The sequence below is a fragment of the Sander lucioperca genome, chromosome 1, assembly GCF_008315115.2.
Source record: "Sander lucioperca isolate FBNREF2018 chromosome 1, SLUC_FBN_1.2, whole genome shotgun sequence".
In the NCBI taxonomy this organism is placed as follows: domain Eukaryota; kingdom Metazoa; phylum Chordata; class Actinopteri; order Perciformes; family Percidae; genus Sander; species Sander lucioperca.
Genome location: NC_050173.1, coordinates 8661840 through 8679503, shown reverse-complemented (window position 1 = coordinate 8679503; position 17664 = coordinate 8661840). Strand labels below are relative to the sequence as shown.

The 17664-nt window shown below is 40.7% G+C and overlaps 1 protein-coding gene across 4 annotated transcripts; it reads left to right on the top strand.

Moving 5' to 3' along the window:
• The first annotated feature begins 237 nt into the window (after positions 1-237).
• rfx3 (regulatory factor X, 3 (influences HLA class II expression)) lies at positions 238-17614 on the top strand. 4 transcript variants are annotated; one of them, XM_031277829.2, is made up of 17 exons: positions 238-396; positions 5306-5418; positions 5610-5698; positions 6453-6708; positions 8428-8502; positions 8792-8973; positions 9238-9357; positions 9588-9712; positions 9843-9958; positions 10791-10906; positions 11052-11206; positions 11300-11397; positions 11576-11725; positions 11889-12097; positions 12197-12350; positions 12566-12608; positions 12703-17614. In XM_031277829.2, the coding sequence occupies exons 2-17, from the start codon at positions 5311-5313 to the stop codon at positions 12981-12983; spliced, it is 2277 nt and encodes a 758-aa protein (XP_031133689.1). In that variant the 5' UTR covers positions 238-396; positions 5306-5310; the 3' UTR covers positions 12984-17614. The 4 variants fall into 4 exon arrangements, with proteins under 4 accessions (XP_031133689.1, XP_031133691.1, XP_031133688.1 ...); XM_031277831.2 differs by having other exon boundaries at positions 6450-6708; positions 11055-11206; XM_031277828.2 differs by having other exon boundaries at positions 239-396; positions 6450-6708.
• The last annotated feature ends 50 nt before the right edge of the window (positions 17615-17664 follow it).

Here is a 17664-nt window from a genome sequence, read left to right as displayed (position 1 = left end):
CTTGCAGATTTGTATTGTTTAGAGAATATGCCTACAGCCGTTGTCTTTGCACCCAAAACACAAATGTATGACTTTCTTTCAACATCCACGTTATTCATTCTTGATTTATTTAAAGTCTCAAAATTAACCAGACTAACATATTCACAGTAAGCACAAACACATGTATTTCGGTGTGATTTTATTTCCGTTAAGACTGTATTAAGTGCGCTTTAATCTCCTCCCACCTGCCTGGTAAGGTTGCGCGCTCCCGGTGAGTTTTATAGCAACTGTTGCCCAGTGAGGCAGCGCCATAGTCACCGTAGTCCTGGCGACTGTAACCCACCAACAACAACCTCTCGCTCCATCATTACCACCTCCTCCACCATCCTCATCTTCATCAACCAGTCCACAGCTCAGGTTTGACTACATTTTTTTACTATTTTTTAGCTCGAATTCAAGTCCCTCTCGCTTCAAGGGATAACTGTATGAAGGATATATTAATGCTGTGGTTTATGTTTTGTCTGCTGCTGAAGGAAGGCTCGGTGAATAGCTGGGGTAGTTTGCTAGCGAGGGTGTTTCTTTGTGACGTGGTAGTCTGCTTGCTAACGTTGCCTGTAGATACCCACAGCTGTGAAAGGTCCTGATCGCTAGCAGGATCTAGCTATGTCCTCTCAAAGGGTGTTTTGTGGCTAAAACTGACCTAAAAGTCAGTCAGTCTGCCAGAAAACGGATTTCCGTGAAACTTATTTGCTTAAACTTACCATGCTGGGTGGTAGCATAGGTCTTGGCTAGTCACTGATGCTAGCTGGTCAGCTGGAGCAGGTGTCTGTTGTTGCTAGGTTGCTAACGCCAGCGTTGCCCTCTTATAATGCCTGTTGGTATCCCATTTTTTTACTAATGTTACGGATAAATTGCAAGTTTATGTTTCGGGTGGTTCACATCTTGTTGGTCATACAAAATCAATAACGTCCATCAGCAATGAAAAGTGCTGTGAGCTAGCTTCCCATTCACTAACTGCTATTGACAATAGCTAAGCCATTACTTTCCCTTTTGTCTTAGGGAGCAAGATAGCTTCGCTAGCTCTCTTTGTGGCATCAGATGGCTACGATAAGCTATTTTGATAACACAAGGCTAAGTTTTGAAGTGGTCAGCTTTGAGGAAAAACACCTGCCCAATTTAACATTAAAATACCTCATGTTACTACCCGTTTTTCCCGAATCGCTGTTATTCTGCATTGCACATTCTGTACATGGGCTGGTAACATAAATATGTATCCAGCCCTTCAGCAAAACCGATATAATTATTTACAAACAGAAGATTAAATTTCGTATTTTGTTATGTGTGTGCGTGTTTTTCTCTGGGTGCGCAAGAAAGGGAAGGAGTATACTCAATCCAGCATGACACTGTCCAGGTGGAGAAGATCTTAATATTTTTGCCAGATTGATTTTAGGCTCACTTAATGTTTGGGTAAAACACATCTATATCTATTAAATTAGCTATATTGCCTTTCCTCAGAAGGGAATATAGTAAATTTGCATTTTAGGATTCTCCTGTGGGGGTTCATATAAGTAGGGACTTGGTTTCTTACTGTTGCATCACAATTGTTCTTTGGGTCCATTGGGTCTCCTGTGCAGCTGCGACCTCTGATTCCGTGTGTGTGTGTGTGTGTGTGTGTGTGTGTGTGTGTGTGTGTGTGTGTGTGTGTGTGTGTGTGAGAATGGAGGACAGGTGCACCTCTAGTAGTGGTGGGACCATCTAGGCCTATGTCCACTAAATAAAAAATAAAGTATATAAGTAAATAGAATGTAATTGTCCATCGTCATTCCTATTTGGTTCTCTTTTCGATTGTTAGTTGTGAACCATAAATCTGTAGCTACTCATGTAGCAAGTGGGCCTGACTGAGCCAGAGCAATTGAAACCAATTAGATCAAAATATCAATGGTACCATTTTTGCACATACTGTAGGTGCCTTAAACATTGTAAATATATTGATCTATTGGCATATATAACACAATATAGGCCATGTACCTCCCAACACAAACACACATACAGAAAACAGGATGTTGGGAACTGTTAGTTATCAGATCATGTTACCACTTACCTGTAGTCCAGTAGCCCAGGAATAGTACCATGCCACCTGCTGCCGGGATCCTGTTACATTTCCAATCACTTAAAGAGGGGCTGATTAATTCAATTATTCAGTCATCCATTTTCATGGCTTAGCAGAATACAGCAGGTTTGGTTATTTTCCCCCAGCCTACGTGCAATAATGTATATTGTTGATGAAAGATGAGACTTAAAGGTCCTTGTTTTTTCTTTCCTAACCCCACATCTGGCAGTAACGGTACAGTTAGACTCACTTTGTAACCTATGTCATGATGCTTTCAGATTTGAAATGTCTGTTTCCCATGGTCTTGAAATAAAATCAGATTAAACATTGAACACTAACTTTCGGGGGGGGGGGTTTTGGCACAACTAACAGTACAGTATCCCATTTTTAATCATCAGCAGTCCTTAAAAATATAATTCACTCCCAGTTTTCATCTGAAAACTCAACTCCTAAACAAACACAGCACTTTGCATACCTCCCCCCCACTGAAGCTCCCAAATATATCTTCCTCAGCCTGTTTTCCTGCTGCACTAACACCTGATCATGCTCCTGTCTTGCTTGGGGTTGCATGTACTGTATGTGTCAGAGGAAGAGATTTTGCGTATGGTGTACTTTTCAACCTTGTTCACCAGCTCTTATTTCTTTACTTGGTCCATTAAACTCCACCTTTATCATACATGATCATTAGTGAGGCAAATTATGGGACTGTGTATTTTCTGGTAGCTGCGACTCTGAACCTTGCACTCTTTATTATTTGTTGCTTGTAATGTTAGCAAGAGGAATTAAGGGGGAAAACGCAGGGCAAAATGTTGCCCTCCTTGGTGGCTTTTGTTCCTCTGTGTCTTTGTAGGGCTTGCACTTGCTCAGTGGAGCACAGCATTTAAGTGGGCCACAAGGGAGTGCCTGAATAGTGAGGTGTGTGTGTGTGTGTGTGTGTGTGTGTGTGTGTGTGTGTGTGTGTGTGTGTGTGTGTGTGTGTGTGTGTGTGTGTGTGTGTGTGTGTGTGTGTGTGTGTGTAGGGGGTTGGGGTGAGGCAATAAGAGTGTGTTGTGATGCAGGGGCACTTTTCCTCGATTAGGTGGGCTCAGTTGGGGCCATGTACTTTAGCTTTCAAACTGCACTATGGAGTATAAGTCTACATTCTCCTCTCTTCACAAGGCCTTTTATTAGCAATGGGATATAGTAAGCTGAAGGCTACATCTGTGTGGTTTGATATTTTATCACTTTGGTAGGCTGCCTCCAACTGCACACTTCAGGGTAAAGGAGTTGCTTGTGTGTCGTAGTGTCTGAATCATATAGGTTTTAGGCATGGCCCGGTTACCGTTTTCAAGGTATACCGCGGTTTGAATAAGTCACGGTTTTAAAACCACTAACATTTTCTGTCATACCGTTCCTAAGGTATGAGCTGTTTTTCAAGGACAGAAAGTGAAGTTTAGAAATCCCTCTCCCTGCCAGTGTGCAGCGTGTTTCAAAATAAAATACATTGTGTTCAATGAAAAAAAAAGTTGTTGTTTTTTACCCAGACATTTAAAAAAGAATACATTTATAGCTGAAATTGTAATACCGTACCGTGAAACCGCGATATTTTTGCTGAAGGTTATCATACCTTCAGAATCTCATACCGGCCCATGCCTAATAGGTTTGTCATTTTTTTGAATTGTCATAATTTACAGTGTCTTCTCAAAATTGCAGAATATCAATATTTGAATTGAATAGTAGTTTAATTTTCCACGGGCCAGACTGCTGCCTGTCTAGCAACAGCCTACTGACATGTCTGAATGATAGTATACTCATATCCCCCTCCCCAAGGTGTTAAAAATAGTCATGCTGGAAGCAGACGGCTTTGCATTAATGAATCTCAGTGCCCCTTTATGTTTAAGGAAAATGCTGATTTTTCCTGCCGTCTTACTGTTCCTCACACTCTCAGTGCACCAGGAAAGATTGACTCAGCTTTGTGTCCAACTTTGAGGTTAGTCACCCCAACACGGATAAAGTGATAGCCTTCTTCCCAAAAAAAGGTCAGTATGCTGTTGAAGATGAAGATAAAGGGAAGGGGCAGGCTGTCCTTGGAGAGATTCAAAGCTGTTTGGAGACCCAGCTTAATTAACCAAGAGAGGCTTGTTTGTGGAAACTGCGATGGGGAGGAGGTGGCCTTCCCCTGGAAGGAATGGGTGATGATAGCCATACTAGTATTAACTCAAAAACACATGTTTACAATAAGTGGCTCTTCACAGTCTTATCCTTATTTTCAGAATAGTTCACTCACCCTTGGTTAGTAAGTACTGTAGACATGGTCATAAATCTCTGAACAGCAATATAGCTATTTTATTACTAGTAATGATGCTATCTGGTAAAGATACTTAAAAATTAGATAACTTTCCAGATGTTCTTAGGACCTTTTCTAGGTACTGATCCGGGACTTCCAATCTCAAGTAACGTTAAACCTGTAAAAGTGGGAACTGACAGAGCAACGAGAAGCAGCATCTATTTAGAGTTTGTTAAATATTAACTTGTTTTATGGCTGTGAACATGGAGACAAGACCATGTGTCACTGATGCATGAGGCTCTCAGTACATTAAGTACCACAAGACAGAAACAGGTGCTTGGGTAGAATTGCTCTTGAGCAGCTTTAGGAGCACTGATTTAGGTAAAACCTAAGTGATTTGTAGTTAAATGTCATGTTTTCTGTTATGCCTAGATTAGTATTTCTAGGGATATTTTATGTCCTGGGCTAACCAAATCATGAGGATAATTATTGGATTGATTTCCCTCTATACAAAGCTTTTGTCATGTAATATAATAGATTTGTCTTTTTGTTATTAAATGCAGTATGTTCTGGACACATGTTAAGGATACATGTTTAGACTTTTTGAGTTATAAGGAGGTGGATGTCACTGGTTTTATAACTATTTCACCAGTTGAAATAAGAGGGGATAAAAAAAGGTAGTCTGTGTGTATTCCTTTGCCTATTGTAAAGTATAAGTCTGTTTTTCAACAACTAGAAGAATGCAGTTATATTATTAAGATATAATGAGTACAGTGTTTGATGCTCCATGTGAGCACTGGCTCAATGATGCATTACGATTATTATGTTGTTGTTACTGAGTTGTTTTGCCAGTTACACCGGTAGGTTGAAAGTGTTCTTGGTTTTCAGTGATTGTGACCATTATCAACCTATCTACAGTAATACTGTGTTTTCTCTACTGTCTTATTTAGGCGCCATGCAGACCCCTGAAGCAGGCGCTGACTCCACCTCCACTGTCCCTCTTCAGACCACCGTGCCTGTCCAGCCTACCGGCTCCACCCAGCAGGTGCCTGTCCAGCAACAGGTAAATCCAGCCTGTCTTTGTGTGTGCGTTTGTGTCTGAATGTTCCTGTGTGTGTGCATACTGTACAATGTGTGTGTGTGTGTGTGTGTGTGTGTGTGTGTGTGTGTGTGTGTGTCATTATTTCCAAGTGCAATATGTGCCTTTAGTCAATTACATAATTAATTTGCAACTCTTGCAATTTGTCTTGCCAGGCCCAGACTGTTCAACAGGTTCAGCATGTTTACCCAGCACAGGTGCAGTATGTGGAGGAAAACAGTGGCGTCTACACCAATGGCAACATGTGAGTCAGTCTGTTACCCAGCTCTGCTCTTACACCACTCCACAAATATTGGCGCTACGTCTCTGCAGCCTGTTCTTTTCTCCTCTTAAGTCTCTTCAAACCATCATTCATGTCACAAGCACATGATGTTGGTGGGAGTGCATTTGTTTTTTTTGTGGGTTTTTTTATTTTTATGAGGGGTCTGCAGTCGTGTGTTTGATTGTGTCACCTGAACATGACCAGAAGTAGGCCTGTCTTTTAAGTGCTGATGCTACATCAGCAGGGTCCCCAGGGTCTGAGGAATGGGGTTACATAGTCACTCGACTAACAAGCCCAAGCTGTGTTTGTCCTACTGGGATACACACAGACTCACATATCGGTGCATTTACACACACAAACACACATGCTGTGTGACCTCAGCTACTGGTGGAAACACTCATGTGACTAAGTGCTTAGAAATACAAAATCATACATACAGCAAACAGCTGGACACATGAAACAAAAACACATTTAAATATATAAATTAAATATTTGATGTTACTTTGAAAAACTAATCCATTAAAAATCCTATTACATTTTAGATCATCCCCATTATGACAATTGTTGAAAGTATTTGACTGTACCTACACAAACAATAATTAACACATGTATGCTTTGTTTTTATTGTTACCATAAAGGCTCAATAGGTGTCCTAAGAAACCATACTTAGACTATTTTTTTCTCAGTTTTACTTTGGGTACAATGACTGACTGCTAACCTCACTTCTGAACAGAAGAACATACTCGTACTCAGAGCCGCAGCTGTATAGCCAGAACAGTGGAGGGAGCTACTTTGACACACAGGGCAGCTCATCACAAGTGTCCACTGTGGTGACATCTCATGGCATGACCAACAATGGAGGAGGGGGCAGTGGAGGAATGAGCATGAATCTGGCAGGGGGTCAGGTAATCAGCACCAGTCCTGGGGCTTACATCATGGACAACACTGGACCCCACCCTGCCACCCAGACGGCACGAGCTTCCCCAGCTACTGTAAGTGCATAGCACCCACTAATTGGGCCCCTCACCTACCTTCGCCTGCCTGCTTTTGTGTGTTTGTTGATAGACCATTGGACTAGTGTATGTAGTGACTTTGGTAGTAACTTCCACCTCTTCCCTTTTTAGATCCACACAGCTATTAGTTTGCCTAGACTCTCCCTATTACCATAGATGCTCTGTTTCTGTCGGACTTTATTGATCTATGCACTAGTTTGATCCAGAAATGTAGGACGCCAGCCTCTTTTGCAGAGTTCCATATTTAAACTCAATATGTGTGTCATGTTTTCAAAATTTAAGTACACATATGTCACATTATAGAGAATAAACTTTTGTGTGCACCTCCTCCATGATTGTGTATGGTGTATTTTATCTCTGGCAATGATCCTTTGCTGATGTATTCTGCGCTGGCTGTGTCTCCGCAGTGATCTACGGCCTATGGCCAGCAGTGTTTACATTGTAACTCTTAATATTTTATGTTAAAGTAATACAGGGCTTTGTTTCCATCCCTGATTTCATCTGTCTGTTATCCCCATACTTGGGTGTAGAAGAAAGGAGGGGCGAAAACCTGAGACGGGTGTATTAGGGAGGGGAGGTCTTACCCACTCCTCATGAGAGTCCTGCATTGGACATGGTGGTGCATGCACCACAAGAGCCTTGCTCTTTTGCTATACTCTGAACGCCCCATTAGGTATTTTCGTAAAGTCCACTATAATGATGCTTTCTGGCAGTAGTGTAGCAATAATGCTTGGCGACTGACATTACATCATGTGGATATCAGTCATGGCAGAGAGTTTAGAACATTTCATAATGGCTATGCAAAGGAGAAATGTTTTTTTTTTTTTTTTTATGAAATCAAAATGTGTGCAGGATTGCAAGGGCATTTTAACTGCTTCAATAAAAAAACAGCTCAAGATAAATAGACCCATAAATGGGCAGTATTTACCGCTGATGGATGACCATGGTATTCAACTCTGCTTATCTGCTCAATAATTTCAAATGTATGGCATAAAAACACAAAAGGTAATCTCTAGAACCTGAGATCTAACAAAAGCCATAAAAATTGATAATATGTGGACAACCATTGCACAGAATCACCACCGTGCAACAACAATTAAATTTACACTGAAACACAATGCTAATTTGACAGAAATACACAAAAAAGTTTCACAAGTAACAATCAGCCTACCATCCTGTATACAGTACGTTGTCTCTTTCACATCACATTTTGCTAGCTTATGTTACTGTATATTTTGTTAGATATTAGGCTGTTTTTAAAAATGCCAATACCCAATAGACTTTTTCCCATGGCACATGAACCAGCTTTTCGGCATAACTCTTGAGGTTGACATGCAGCTGTTGCTACTGTAAATTATCTTGGCACACTAACTTAGTCTTTTGCTTTTGGCATTTTCTCTGTACATGATGGTTGTTATAAGTTGATCTGTGCTTGTGGAATCTGGAAGGGTTGTGTGTCAGCTATACACAATTGATGTACTTAGTTGATCCTGTCCCCATTTCTCAACTAGATCTTCCTTAAATGACTGGTAGTCCTGCTCTGCTTGGGTTTAGTGGTGCTTGCTTTGGGATCCTTTCGATTCTCTTTATTTTTGCTAGTGGATACTAATGTGTCTACATCAACTCTTTATTTTTCTTGCTTTTGTTTTTTGTTTCCCCCTCTTACATTTTGTTGTCCTGTGCTTCATGGTTTATCAGATTGAAATGGCGATTGAGACGCTCCAAAAATCTGAGGGTTTATCCAGTCAGAGAAGCTCGCTGCTCAACAGCCATGTAAGTTGCTTTTTTACGAATGCTTGCCCTCGCCTTACTTTGACTTTTGCAAGACTTCTGCCTCTCAGTTCTGTATACATTTAAGTTTGATGTGGCGCTTGCTATTTTTGTTGCTGGTTTTAATTGTTACTATGCTTTTAAATTCACTGGCTGCTATAGAAATGCTTTTTGCAGAGGTGTGATGGCTGCAACATCAGGGTTACAGACTGTCAGTCTGAGGTCTTTCCAGACAGTTTGCGTGGACCAGTGTGTGAATCTCTAGAGTAAAACAGCATGTATTCCCTTGTAGCTCCAGTGGCTGTTGGACAATTACGAGACAGCAGAGGGCGTAAGTCTACCACGATCCACCCTCTACAATCATTATCTGCGCCACTGCCAGGAGCAGAAACTGGACCCTGTAAATGCAGCCTCTTTTGGCAAACTCATCCGCTCCATCTTCATGGGACTTCGTACAAGGCGTCTTGGAACAAGGTTAGCTTTTTTTCTTTTTTTTTGATTTTCTTCTTTTTAAGTAAGGAAAAGTTCTCAATTTGGCAATTCATGATGTTCATCTAATGGTTGTATGCTTGCTTGCCTCTTCTTACTGTCTTCTTTCATCTAAACCCTGATATTCTTAAAGCCTTATCCGCTTTTTGTTTTTTTTCTGTCCCTCTCTTCCATCCATGTGAACTTTTCTGTACAACCTCACTTTGAGAGTCTGTCAATGTGTGTCAAACATTTGGCTTTGTCTTGCAGAGGGAACTCCAAATATCATTACTATGGCATACGTGTGAAACCAGACTCCCCACTAAATAGACTCCAAGAAGACATGCAGTACATGGCCCTCAGACAGCAACCTGTTCAGCAAAAACAGAGGTACACAGACAACTAGGCATGCATACAGACATCCAGTACTTGTTGGGACACAAGTCGCTGTTTATATATATATATATATATATATATATATATATATATATATATACATACATACATACATACACATACACATACACATACACATACACATACACATACACATACACACACACACACACACACACACACACACACACACACACACACTGATGTTAGCCATGTGATTTCAGGTTCAAGCCAGTGCAGAAGTTTGATGGCTGCTCTGGGGAGAATTACTCAGGTGGAGGCCAGCACCATCCTGGTGCAGAAGAGCAGACAGTCATTGCACAGAGTCAACACCACCAGCAGTTCCTAGGTCAGCTGCTTTTCTATTTATCTGAATATCTGTAAAACCAAACACACATGGGATGCACTGAAATATACTTATGTTTTTTAGATTATTCCACAGTGGTGAATAAAAAAAATAAAATGTATTACTCCAACAGATGCATCACGGGCCCTCCCTGACTTTGTAGAGCTGGACCTGGGACAGAGCAATACGGAGAACATCAGCCCGGAGGATGTGAAAGCTCTCCAGGCCCTTTACAGAGAGCACTGTGAGGTTAGATAAAGGGCATTCTTTTCATATTCACTGCAATGTCACCACAACTCACTTTGGTACATAAATGCAATTCACAGGGGAAACAGGGGTTTAAATCACTCTTCAGTGCTCAAAGAAAGCGAGAAAAGCAAGAAAGTAATCCCTTTCAATATTGCAGCATTCATTCATACAACATCATCAGTATGAGTATGCAGGCATTGTGACTGTACATTAATATATTGATCTGCCTGGACTAGCTGTATTTTATCACCATCTCAATCTCTCCTTGAATCAAGGCCATGTTTTTTTTTTTTTTTACCCGTATATGTGCCTGAATCTGCCAATATCTATCATTACAGCAATTTACTTGTTTAATCTGATTTAAGAAATCTTTAATAAGAAAAGACTGAAAGTCTAAAAATACTGTACTAAAGCTTTGCAGATCTTGAAAAAGATGTATTTAAACTTTGTCTGTCTGGATACAGAGTGTGGAAACTTTGAGAAAGGTCATGTGGGTTTATAGTGACAGAGATTTGTAAATGCCAGCTGCTGGCATTTTGGAACAGACTTTTCTATTCATCTTGTGTGTGTTTTTCAATCACACCTCTCCTAATCCTAGTCTGGGGAGCTAGGGATCAGGTTTTTTCACATGCCCTTAGTGGTGGTTAGCCATGCAGCTAGTTTGGTGTTGATGTGCACTGAAGAAAGACCTTGACAATTGACAATGTCCTGGTTCCTCTGGATTATCCACAGACCTCGCACAGTTTTCAAAGGGACTATTTCTTCTGCTTTTAAAAAGTAGTTCCAGTAAAAGCTATTCACTGATTTTGTTTATTCTCTGCTTTTGTTAAAGGCTATCCTGGATGTGGTTGTCAACCTCCAGTTCAGTCTAATTGAGAAGTTGTGGCAGACATTCTGGCGTTATTCTCCCCCTGACTCTGTAGAGGGTACCACTGTAACAGAAAACAGGTGAGGTCAAGCTGATTTTTCAGTTAATTTATCTGTCAGAGTCTGTCAGTGTTTTGTTAAGAGAAATATAATCTAATTTAATTCATTTAAAGACAATCTGAGAATTCAAAGGGATTTTTCTAAGTCTGGTTTGTTCATTCCTCAGCAGTTTAAGTGAGATTGAAGCACGGCTGCCCCGTTCACAGCTATTGGAACTGTGTAGAAACGAGGCTGTACTCAAATGGATGAGCACATGTGACCATCTTATGTACCAGGCCCTTGTGGAGATCCTCATTCCTGATGTCCTGAGACCCATTCCCAGTGAGCCACAGTCATAGACACCTCTCATGTTTACTTGTTTGCTGTGTTAATGCTTGTAACATCACAATCATTCAATCATTCAATCATTTTCAGGTGCCTTGACTCAAGCCATTCGCAACTTTGCCAAAAGCCTGGAAGGTTGGCTCAGTAATGCCATGAATGCCATTCCACAGAGAATGATCCAGACTAAGGTACACTTGCAGTATTCATACATTTACCTTTGTGAAAATGCTACACGTAAAAGTCACCCGTTACTATTTCTTAAATATACATGTAAATACACAAGAGTAGTATTTTTACTATCAGTTCGAGAGGTATGTATACTTAGAGTAGGTAACACCTGGGCTTTTGTTTATGCTCTTTTCACAGATTGCCGCTGTTAGTGCCTTTGCGCAAACACTGCGCAGATACACATCTCTGAACCACCTGGCTCAGGCGGCACGTGCTGTTTTGCAAAACACGTCACAGATTAACCAGATGTTGAGTGATCTCAATCGTGTTGACTTTGCCAACGTACAGGTCAGAACAGCTCTTTGTGTTTGGATATTCAGCGGTTGGTGCTTTTGCTATGTGTACTATACCATTCCTTCTCTATAATCCTCTCTGTAAAAAGAACATGCATTACTTTTACTTTCACTATACAAGTGTGAACCTGCAGTTCTTTCTCTGTGTTGCTGTATAGGAGCAGGCATCATGGGTGTGCCAGTGTGACGAGGGAGTAGTTCAGCACTTGGAGCAGGACTTCAAGGCCACACTACAGCAGCAAAGCTCTCTGGAGCAATGGGCAGCCTGGCTGGAAAATGTGGTCACTCAGGTGCTCAAGCCTTACGAGCACCGGCCCAGCTTCCCCAGGGCAGCTCGACAATTCCTGCTCAAGTGGTCCTTTTACAGGTTGGCAAAAAAACAACAACACTAAGACACAACTGGGAGTATGCAGCTTTGTTTTGAAGAGACAAAACACTGTTTTTGTTTTTTTTTATGTCTCTGCAGTTCTATGGTGATCAGGGACCTGACCCTGCGCAGTGCTGCCAGCTTTGGTTCCTTCCACTTGATTCGCCTGTTGTACGATGAATACATGTTTTACCTAGTGGAGCATCGTGTGGCACAAGCTACTGGAGAGACACCCATTGGTGTCATGGGGGAGGTATAACTATGGCATCTTATCTTCACAGTATTTTATAGTGCCACCGTGATACACTACAGTGGATAGCGGATACACTATAAATCAGATGTGAAATTACCTCCATTTGGATCTGTTGATATGTTTTACCTAATTACAATGTAGTATCTCTGTTAAATCAGAAAAACATTAAAACTGTATGGACCCACACTAATTATGATGTTCATCTCTGTTTTCAGTTTGACAGCCTCAACACCCTGTCCCTCTCTAATATTGATAAAGGTATGTGACAAAATGTATAAAGCGCAATAGCCTGAGAAGTTAGCTCTTGAGTCTATACCAGTGTTTTACATATGTGATGCTTTCTCCTGTCTAGATGAAACGAGTGGGATGGACAGTGATTTAGAAGATGACATGGAGGAGTCCGGGGAACCTCTTGCCAAGCGAGAGAAGTCGGAGCATGAAGTGATCCAGGTGATCCAGGTCGGGGCACTAGAGGATGGGTCCCACCCTGTGGTGGGGGTCGTCCAGCCAGGTGTCCTCCACTCACTGCCCCAGCCCCCGCAGGACCACACTGAGCACATCCTAACCCCCTCTGCCAGTACTCCCACCATCCGCCACTGCAGTGCCACAGGCAACACATATGCCTCCGTTTGAGGGTCTGAGGGCACAGCGGACCTTGTCTGGCCTGTTTTCACTCTCCACATATCTTTCTCTGTGTAAGTCTAGATGTTTCTGTCTTTTTCATGCATTGTCTGTGTCTGCACTTGTGCAGACACGCTCTCCGCTCCCCATCTAGCCCGGTCAGTGGAGGAGTGCTGAAATGATGATACTCTGGCCAAGATGTGCTGTCCGTGTCTGACTGCTTAGATTCTGGATGTGGTGTCATCACATAAGTCTGTGCTCTATCGCAATGGGGCATCTGGAGGAGGACTAACTTGACCCGTTAAATGTTTCCTGCTTAGGCATGACTTAACGCCTCTGTCTGTCCACACAGACCGGTTTTGTCTTGAAGGAAAATTCAACTCTTTCAAACTACTGATGTCTCAGAGCTCAAATCCATGTCACTAGTCCCAGTGGAGCAAAGTCATCGATTGACTCAAGACCTTCACCTATTGTAAATAGTTTTGCTGTATTTTCAATTGGTATTACCTAAAACTCACGGTGCTATCGTTTTGTTTTGATTTCCATTTATCCCTCCTACTTTTAGCATGATTTATGTCCACATGCATTCCAACTGCTGATAAACGTTTGGCTGAACAAAATATTTTGAGTATTGTATGTAGCTAAAAAACAAGGGGAGGACTTTCTATGTATCTATGGCATTTGAAACAGCATCATGGGGCAGTTTTTTCTGTTCTGTTTAAAAAATATATATGGTAGCCACCCACTGATAATTTTAGCCACAGAAAAAAAGAAACCCTTAAAGAAATATCTGTGCTGCTACTTGTGTATATAAAAATGAGATTAAGAAGACCGGCTGTACAAAACCACTTCCTCAATGCTAGCTTTTCTATGCACTCTGTGCATAATGCTTGCCTTTCTTCATTTTAGATGCTCTGTAGTGTGGTTTACTTGACCAGCCAGCTGTAATCTTGAAAACAACTTACTGGATATGTTCCCCTTTTCTTTGCAGTTTATGTCTTAATGAAATTTTCCTAAGTTCACAAAGGACCAAAAACAAACCAACAAGAGGAAGCTGAGAGGGAGCCAATTGGGCCACCTGAAAGCTGTTTCCTGTCCCACAGTGCCATGTTGCAGAGCAGACGGAATGTCAGGGATTTAATGTACCTCGGCTTTATCATAGTGCCTTATCCTTAAATGCAGCTGTTCTTGTAGTCCTGACTGTGTGCTGCAGGAAGCCCACACTCGCTCTGCATTGTCCCAGCCACAACTTTGGCTTTCTGGTGACTTGTGGCTGGATTTGGATTGGCTCATCAGTGTCGAGACCAAGGAATGCAGGCACAGACACAACTGTTGTTTTTTTCTCTGGATCAGCTCTACTAAGCTTATTACTTATCTGAATCATGGTCTTTAGCCTTGCTCCTGCCCTCACTCTGCCCTCTTGAGGCCTATTCTTGCATTAGCCTTTGTTATCGGGTGAAGTGTGTGTGTGTGCGTGTGCGTGTGTGTGTGTGAACACGGATGCATAGGTCTGCACTGTGTTTTTATGTGCATGTGTATATAAGCTTGTGTGTCTGCGTGCTTGTGTAAATGTGTTGGAACACATCCATCAGTCACCCTACCTCAAACCAGTGGTGCCAGCCCTTTGACGCGTGCAGCACAGTCACCAAACCTTATTGCACACACACCACTGTACTGCACAACTCTCAACGCGATAGAGAAAAACTGCTTTGCTTTTCTCTCACCTCTGATACATTTTCATTTCAGTTTTTAGCCCATAAAAATGCTTTCATCCTTTGTTCCCTGTTTAAAGATCATCTTTGTACAGTGGATCAAAAGTAGATATTTTGTGATATTCAAAGAAATATATAGATATATATATATATATATATATGTATAGTATATATAATGATGATACACTACATATATCTGTTGCTTTATACGTGATTGTTTTCTTTTCGTAGCTCCTCTGTAATTAGTTCATTGACTGTGAAATGGGAAAGGCATGGGGACTAACTTCTGATTCATTAGACTACATCTTAATACTTGAACTGTTATAGCATTTTATGTTGTGGAGATTATTGAGATTAATCCTCTAAATAGGAACATTTTGTTACTAAAAATGATTTTTGTTATTGTTTTTTCATGCTTGTTGAAATGGTCTGCACGATTTCTCTGCAGAGATGTTTATTTATTGATATTTATTGTGTTTTGGTTTAGATGCTTATGCATTACAACCTATTATAATGGGTACTGATAATGAATCATGAATTACACCACTGGAAACGGCAGACCTACTGTACAGGAGGACCAGAGGGTTTTTGTTGTTGTTTTTCTTTATAAGTCATGTAGGTTGATTAAGGTTTAAAAAAAAAAAAAATTAAAAAAAAAAATAAGGTTGGCACTGTATTTGCTGTAATCACTTTCCTTAGGCTCTATCACCAGTGTCTCCAATGATTCCTTCAAATACTAGAAGTACACATGGGATCTTTGCCAAATGTTTTCTTTGTGCCTGTGTAGAAAATGTGCTTAGCAGTAGAAGTGGGTGGGAGAGCAAATACTGCGTGTCGTTTAGGTTATTGGGTCAGTGGACTCTCACAGATGGTTTGTTGAATCATTTTCATGACACTTTGGGGAATCTGCACAGTAAATTCCGGCAAGCCCAAAGATACATTCCTCATCTATTAAACCTAGGGTACACATCTCATCTCATACTGTAGCTTTACTCTGAGTCTGCTGGCTTGAAATGTCTGGCTTACCAGATCTAGGAGTTGAGCGCACACAAACCTGGCTTTCCTATTATATTACTTAACAACAGTTTGAAAAGTCTCCAGGAAAAGGTCAATAAACTATAAGTAGCTGAAAGTTGTAAGACCTGAGGCATTTTGTTTACATCAGCCTGTGACCATGATGAACTCGCTCCCTGACTTTTGGTATTAAACTGTCAAATGCAAGTTGGAAGAAGCGCTGCACATAAATCTGTGTTCTCATAATAACTGCGACAAAATGAACTCCATTCCCAAGAGCTCACTTGACTGACTCCAACATGCACTGAATTTTTGTAAATGACGTTATAAAAAAGGGATGGGGTTCTGTCTGTGACTTCAAATTTTTAATTATGTTGTAAATCTGGATATGTGTGCCGGTTAGGAATGAAGGTTTTGCAGGATACTTTTTCTATCCTTTTACCTTTCTCCCACTGAATGATTTTTTTTTTTCACATATGAATTTAAGCTCCCTTATAAATTAAGTACAAGATTGTAGATGTAAACTTGTTTTATTTTGTGCCTGAAATGACTTGGCTTAAAATGTTTTCTTTAAATCTTAATTGTGTGCTTTCTGGTCTTGCACGCCTATCATGTGCTGTTTTTATTTTGTGTTTTTCGTCAATTCTGTTATTTCCCCTTTTTGTTATACATAGACTAATGTGCCAGTGATTCAGCTTTCTGCATCTCAAAGCCTGCCTGGTTAACACTGGACCAACGCTAATGCTGCCAACACAATTGTACTTTATTTCTCAGTGTCTTTGAAATCGAGAAGTTAGATTGTTTTTGTAACAGCTGCTTGCAAAGGAGCCCGTTTCCAACCAGAAAAAAAAGACATAAGCTATTCCTTAACTTGTCATAGGAGCAAAAGCTAAGAGATGCCTCTTCACCTGGACAAAACGGCAGCTTCACTGACCCATAGCAGACTCCAGTGCCTTTAATTTCACCCCGGCCAGAGCAGATGGCCTGGGTGACTATTGGGTCTCTGGTGGGCTACAGATAGGCTATCAGAGCAGATATTTCATTGCACAGGTGCTGCCACTGAGAAGACACCAGGGAAGCATAAAGACCTGTCCTCAGACTGGACTATTTATTGACTGGATGTGACGCCACAAACACACACACACACACACACACACACTTAGTTTACACATGGTACATTACCTGCAGACGGCTTTTTAATTGTACAGAACTGGTTATTGAACATGGAGTTACTGTAAGTAAAATGCTCTTATGCATTGTTTTCTCAATGATCGTGGTTTCTTTTGTCAAATGATATTTTCTGAATGCTGTGACCTGTTTGAGATTTGTATTTGGATGTTTTCAAGTGCCATTTGACAGTCTAGTGAGTCGTGGCCATCTGTAGCACGCTCTAATGCAAGCACAAGCATTTGGCAGTGGCATTTGAGGAAGGTTTTTTTTTATTTTGATTCACCCTAGACAAAATATGTATATATCAAAAACTGAAAAAAGGTATATTTATTTGTGTCTTATTTGATTTGGTGAACATTTTATCAGATATGTTGGCTAAAGTGCTTTTGTGATTTCTTTTTCCTCTTTTTGGGATAATGTATAGTATCTGATATAATATATACACACAAATTTCATGTGACTCTTTGTGTGCCATTCAGTTTTCTTTTCAAATTGGCAAGCGAACCAATGCGTGTAGGGTGATTTGTATTGTGTATTTTACATAAAAAACGAGGACAATTGGGGGACTATTATATTTATAAAGACATTATCATTTAGTGTGTCGTATTGATGACTATAGAAACTATTAAAGACACATGTAGTTTGGTTTTCTGAATATTTCAGATCTCAGCTCAGGCTAGCTTCTTAGTGTTGTTTTCTTAAAATTTGTGACTCGTCTTTGCAGTAATAAACGTTTTCTTGTTCAAAGTCAAGTGTCCCCTCTCATCATTTTGACTCTTCACACTAAATAAAGAAAA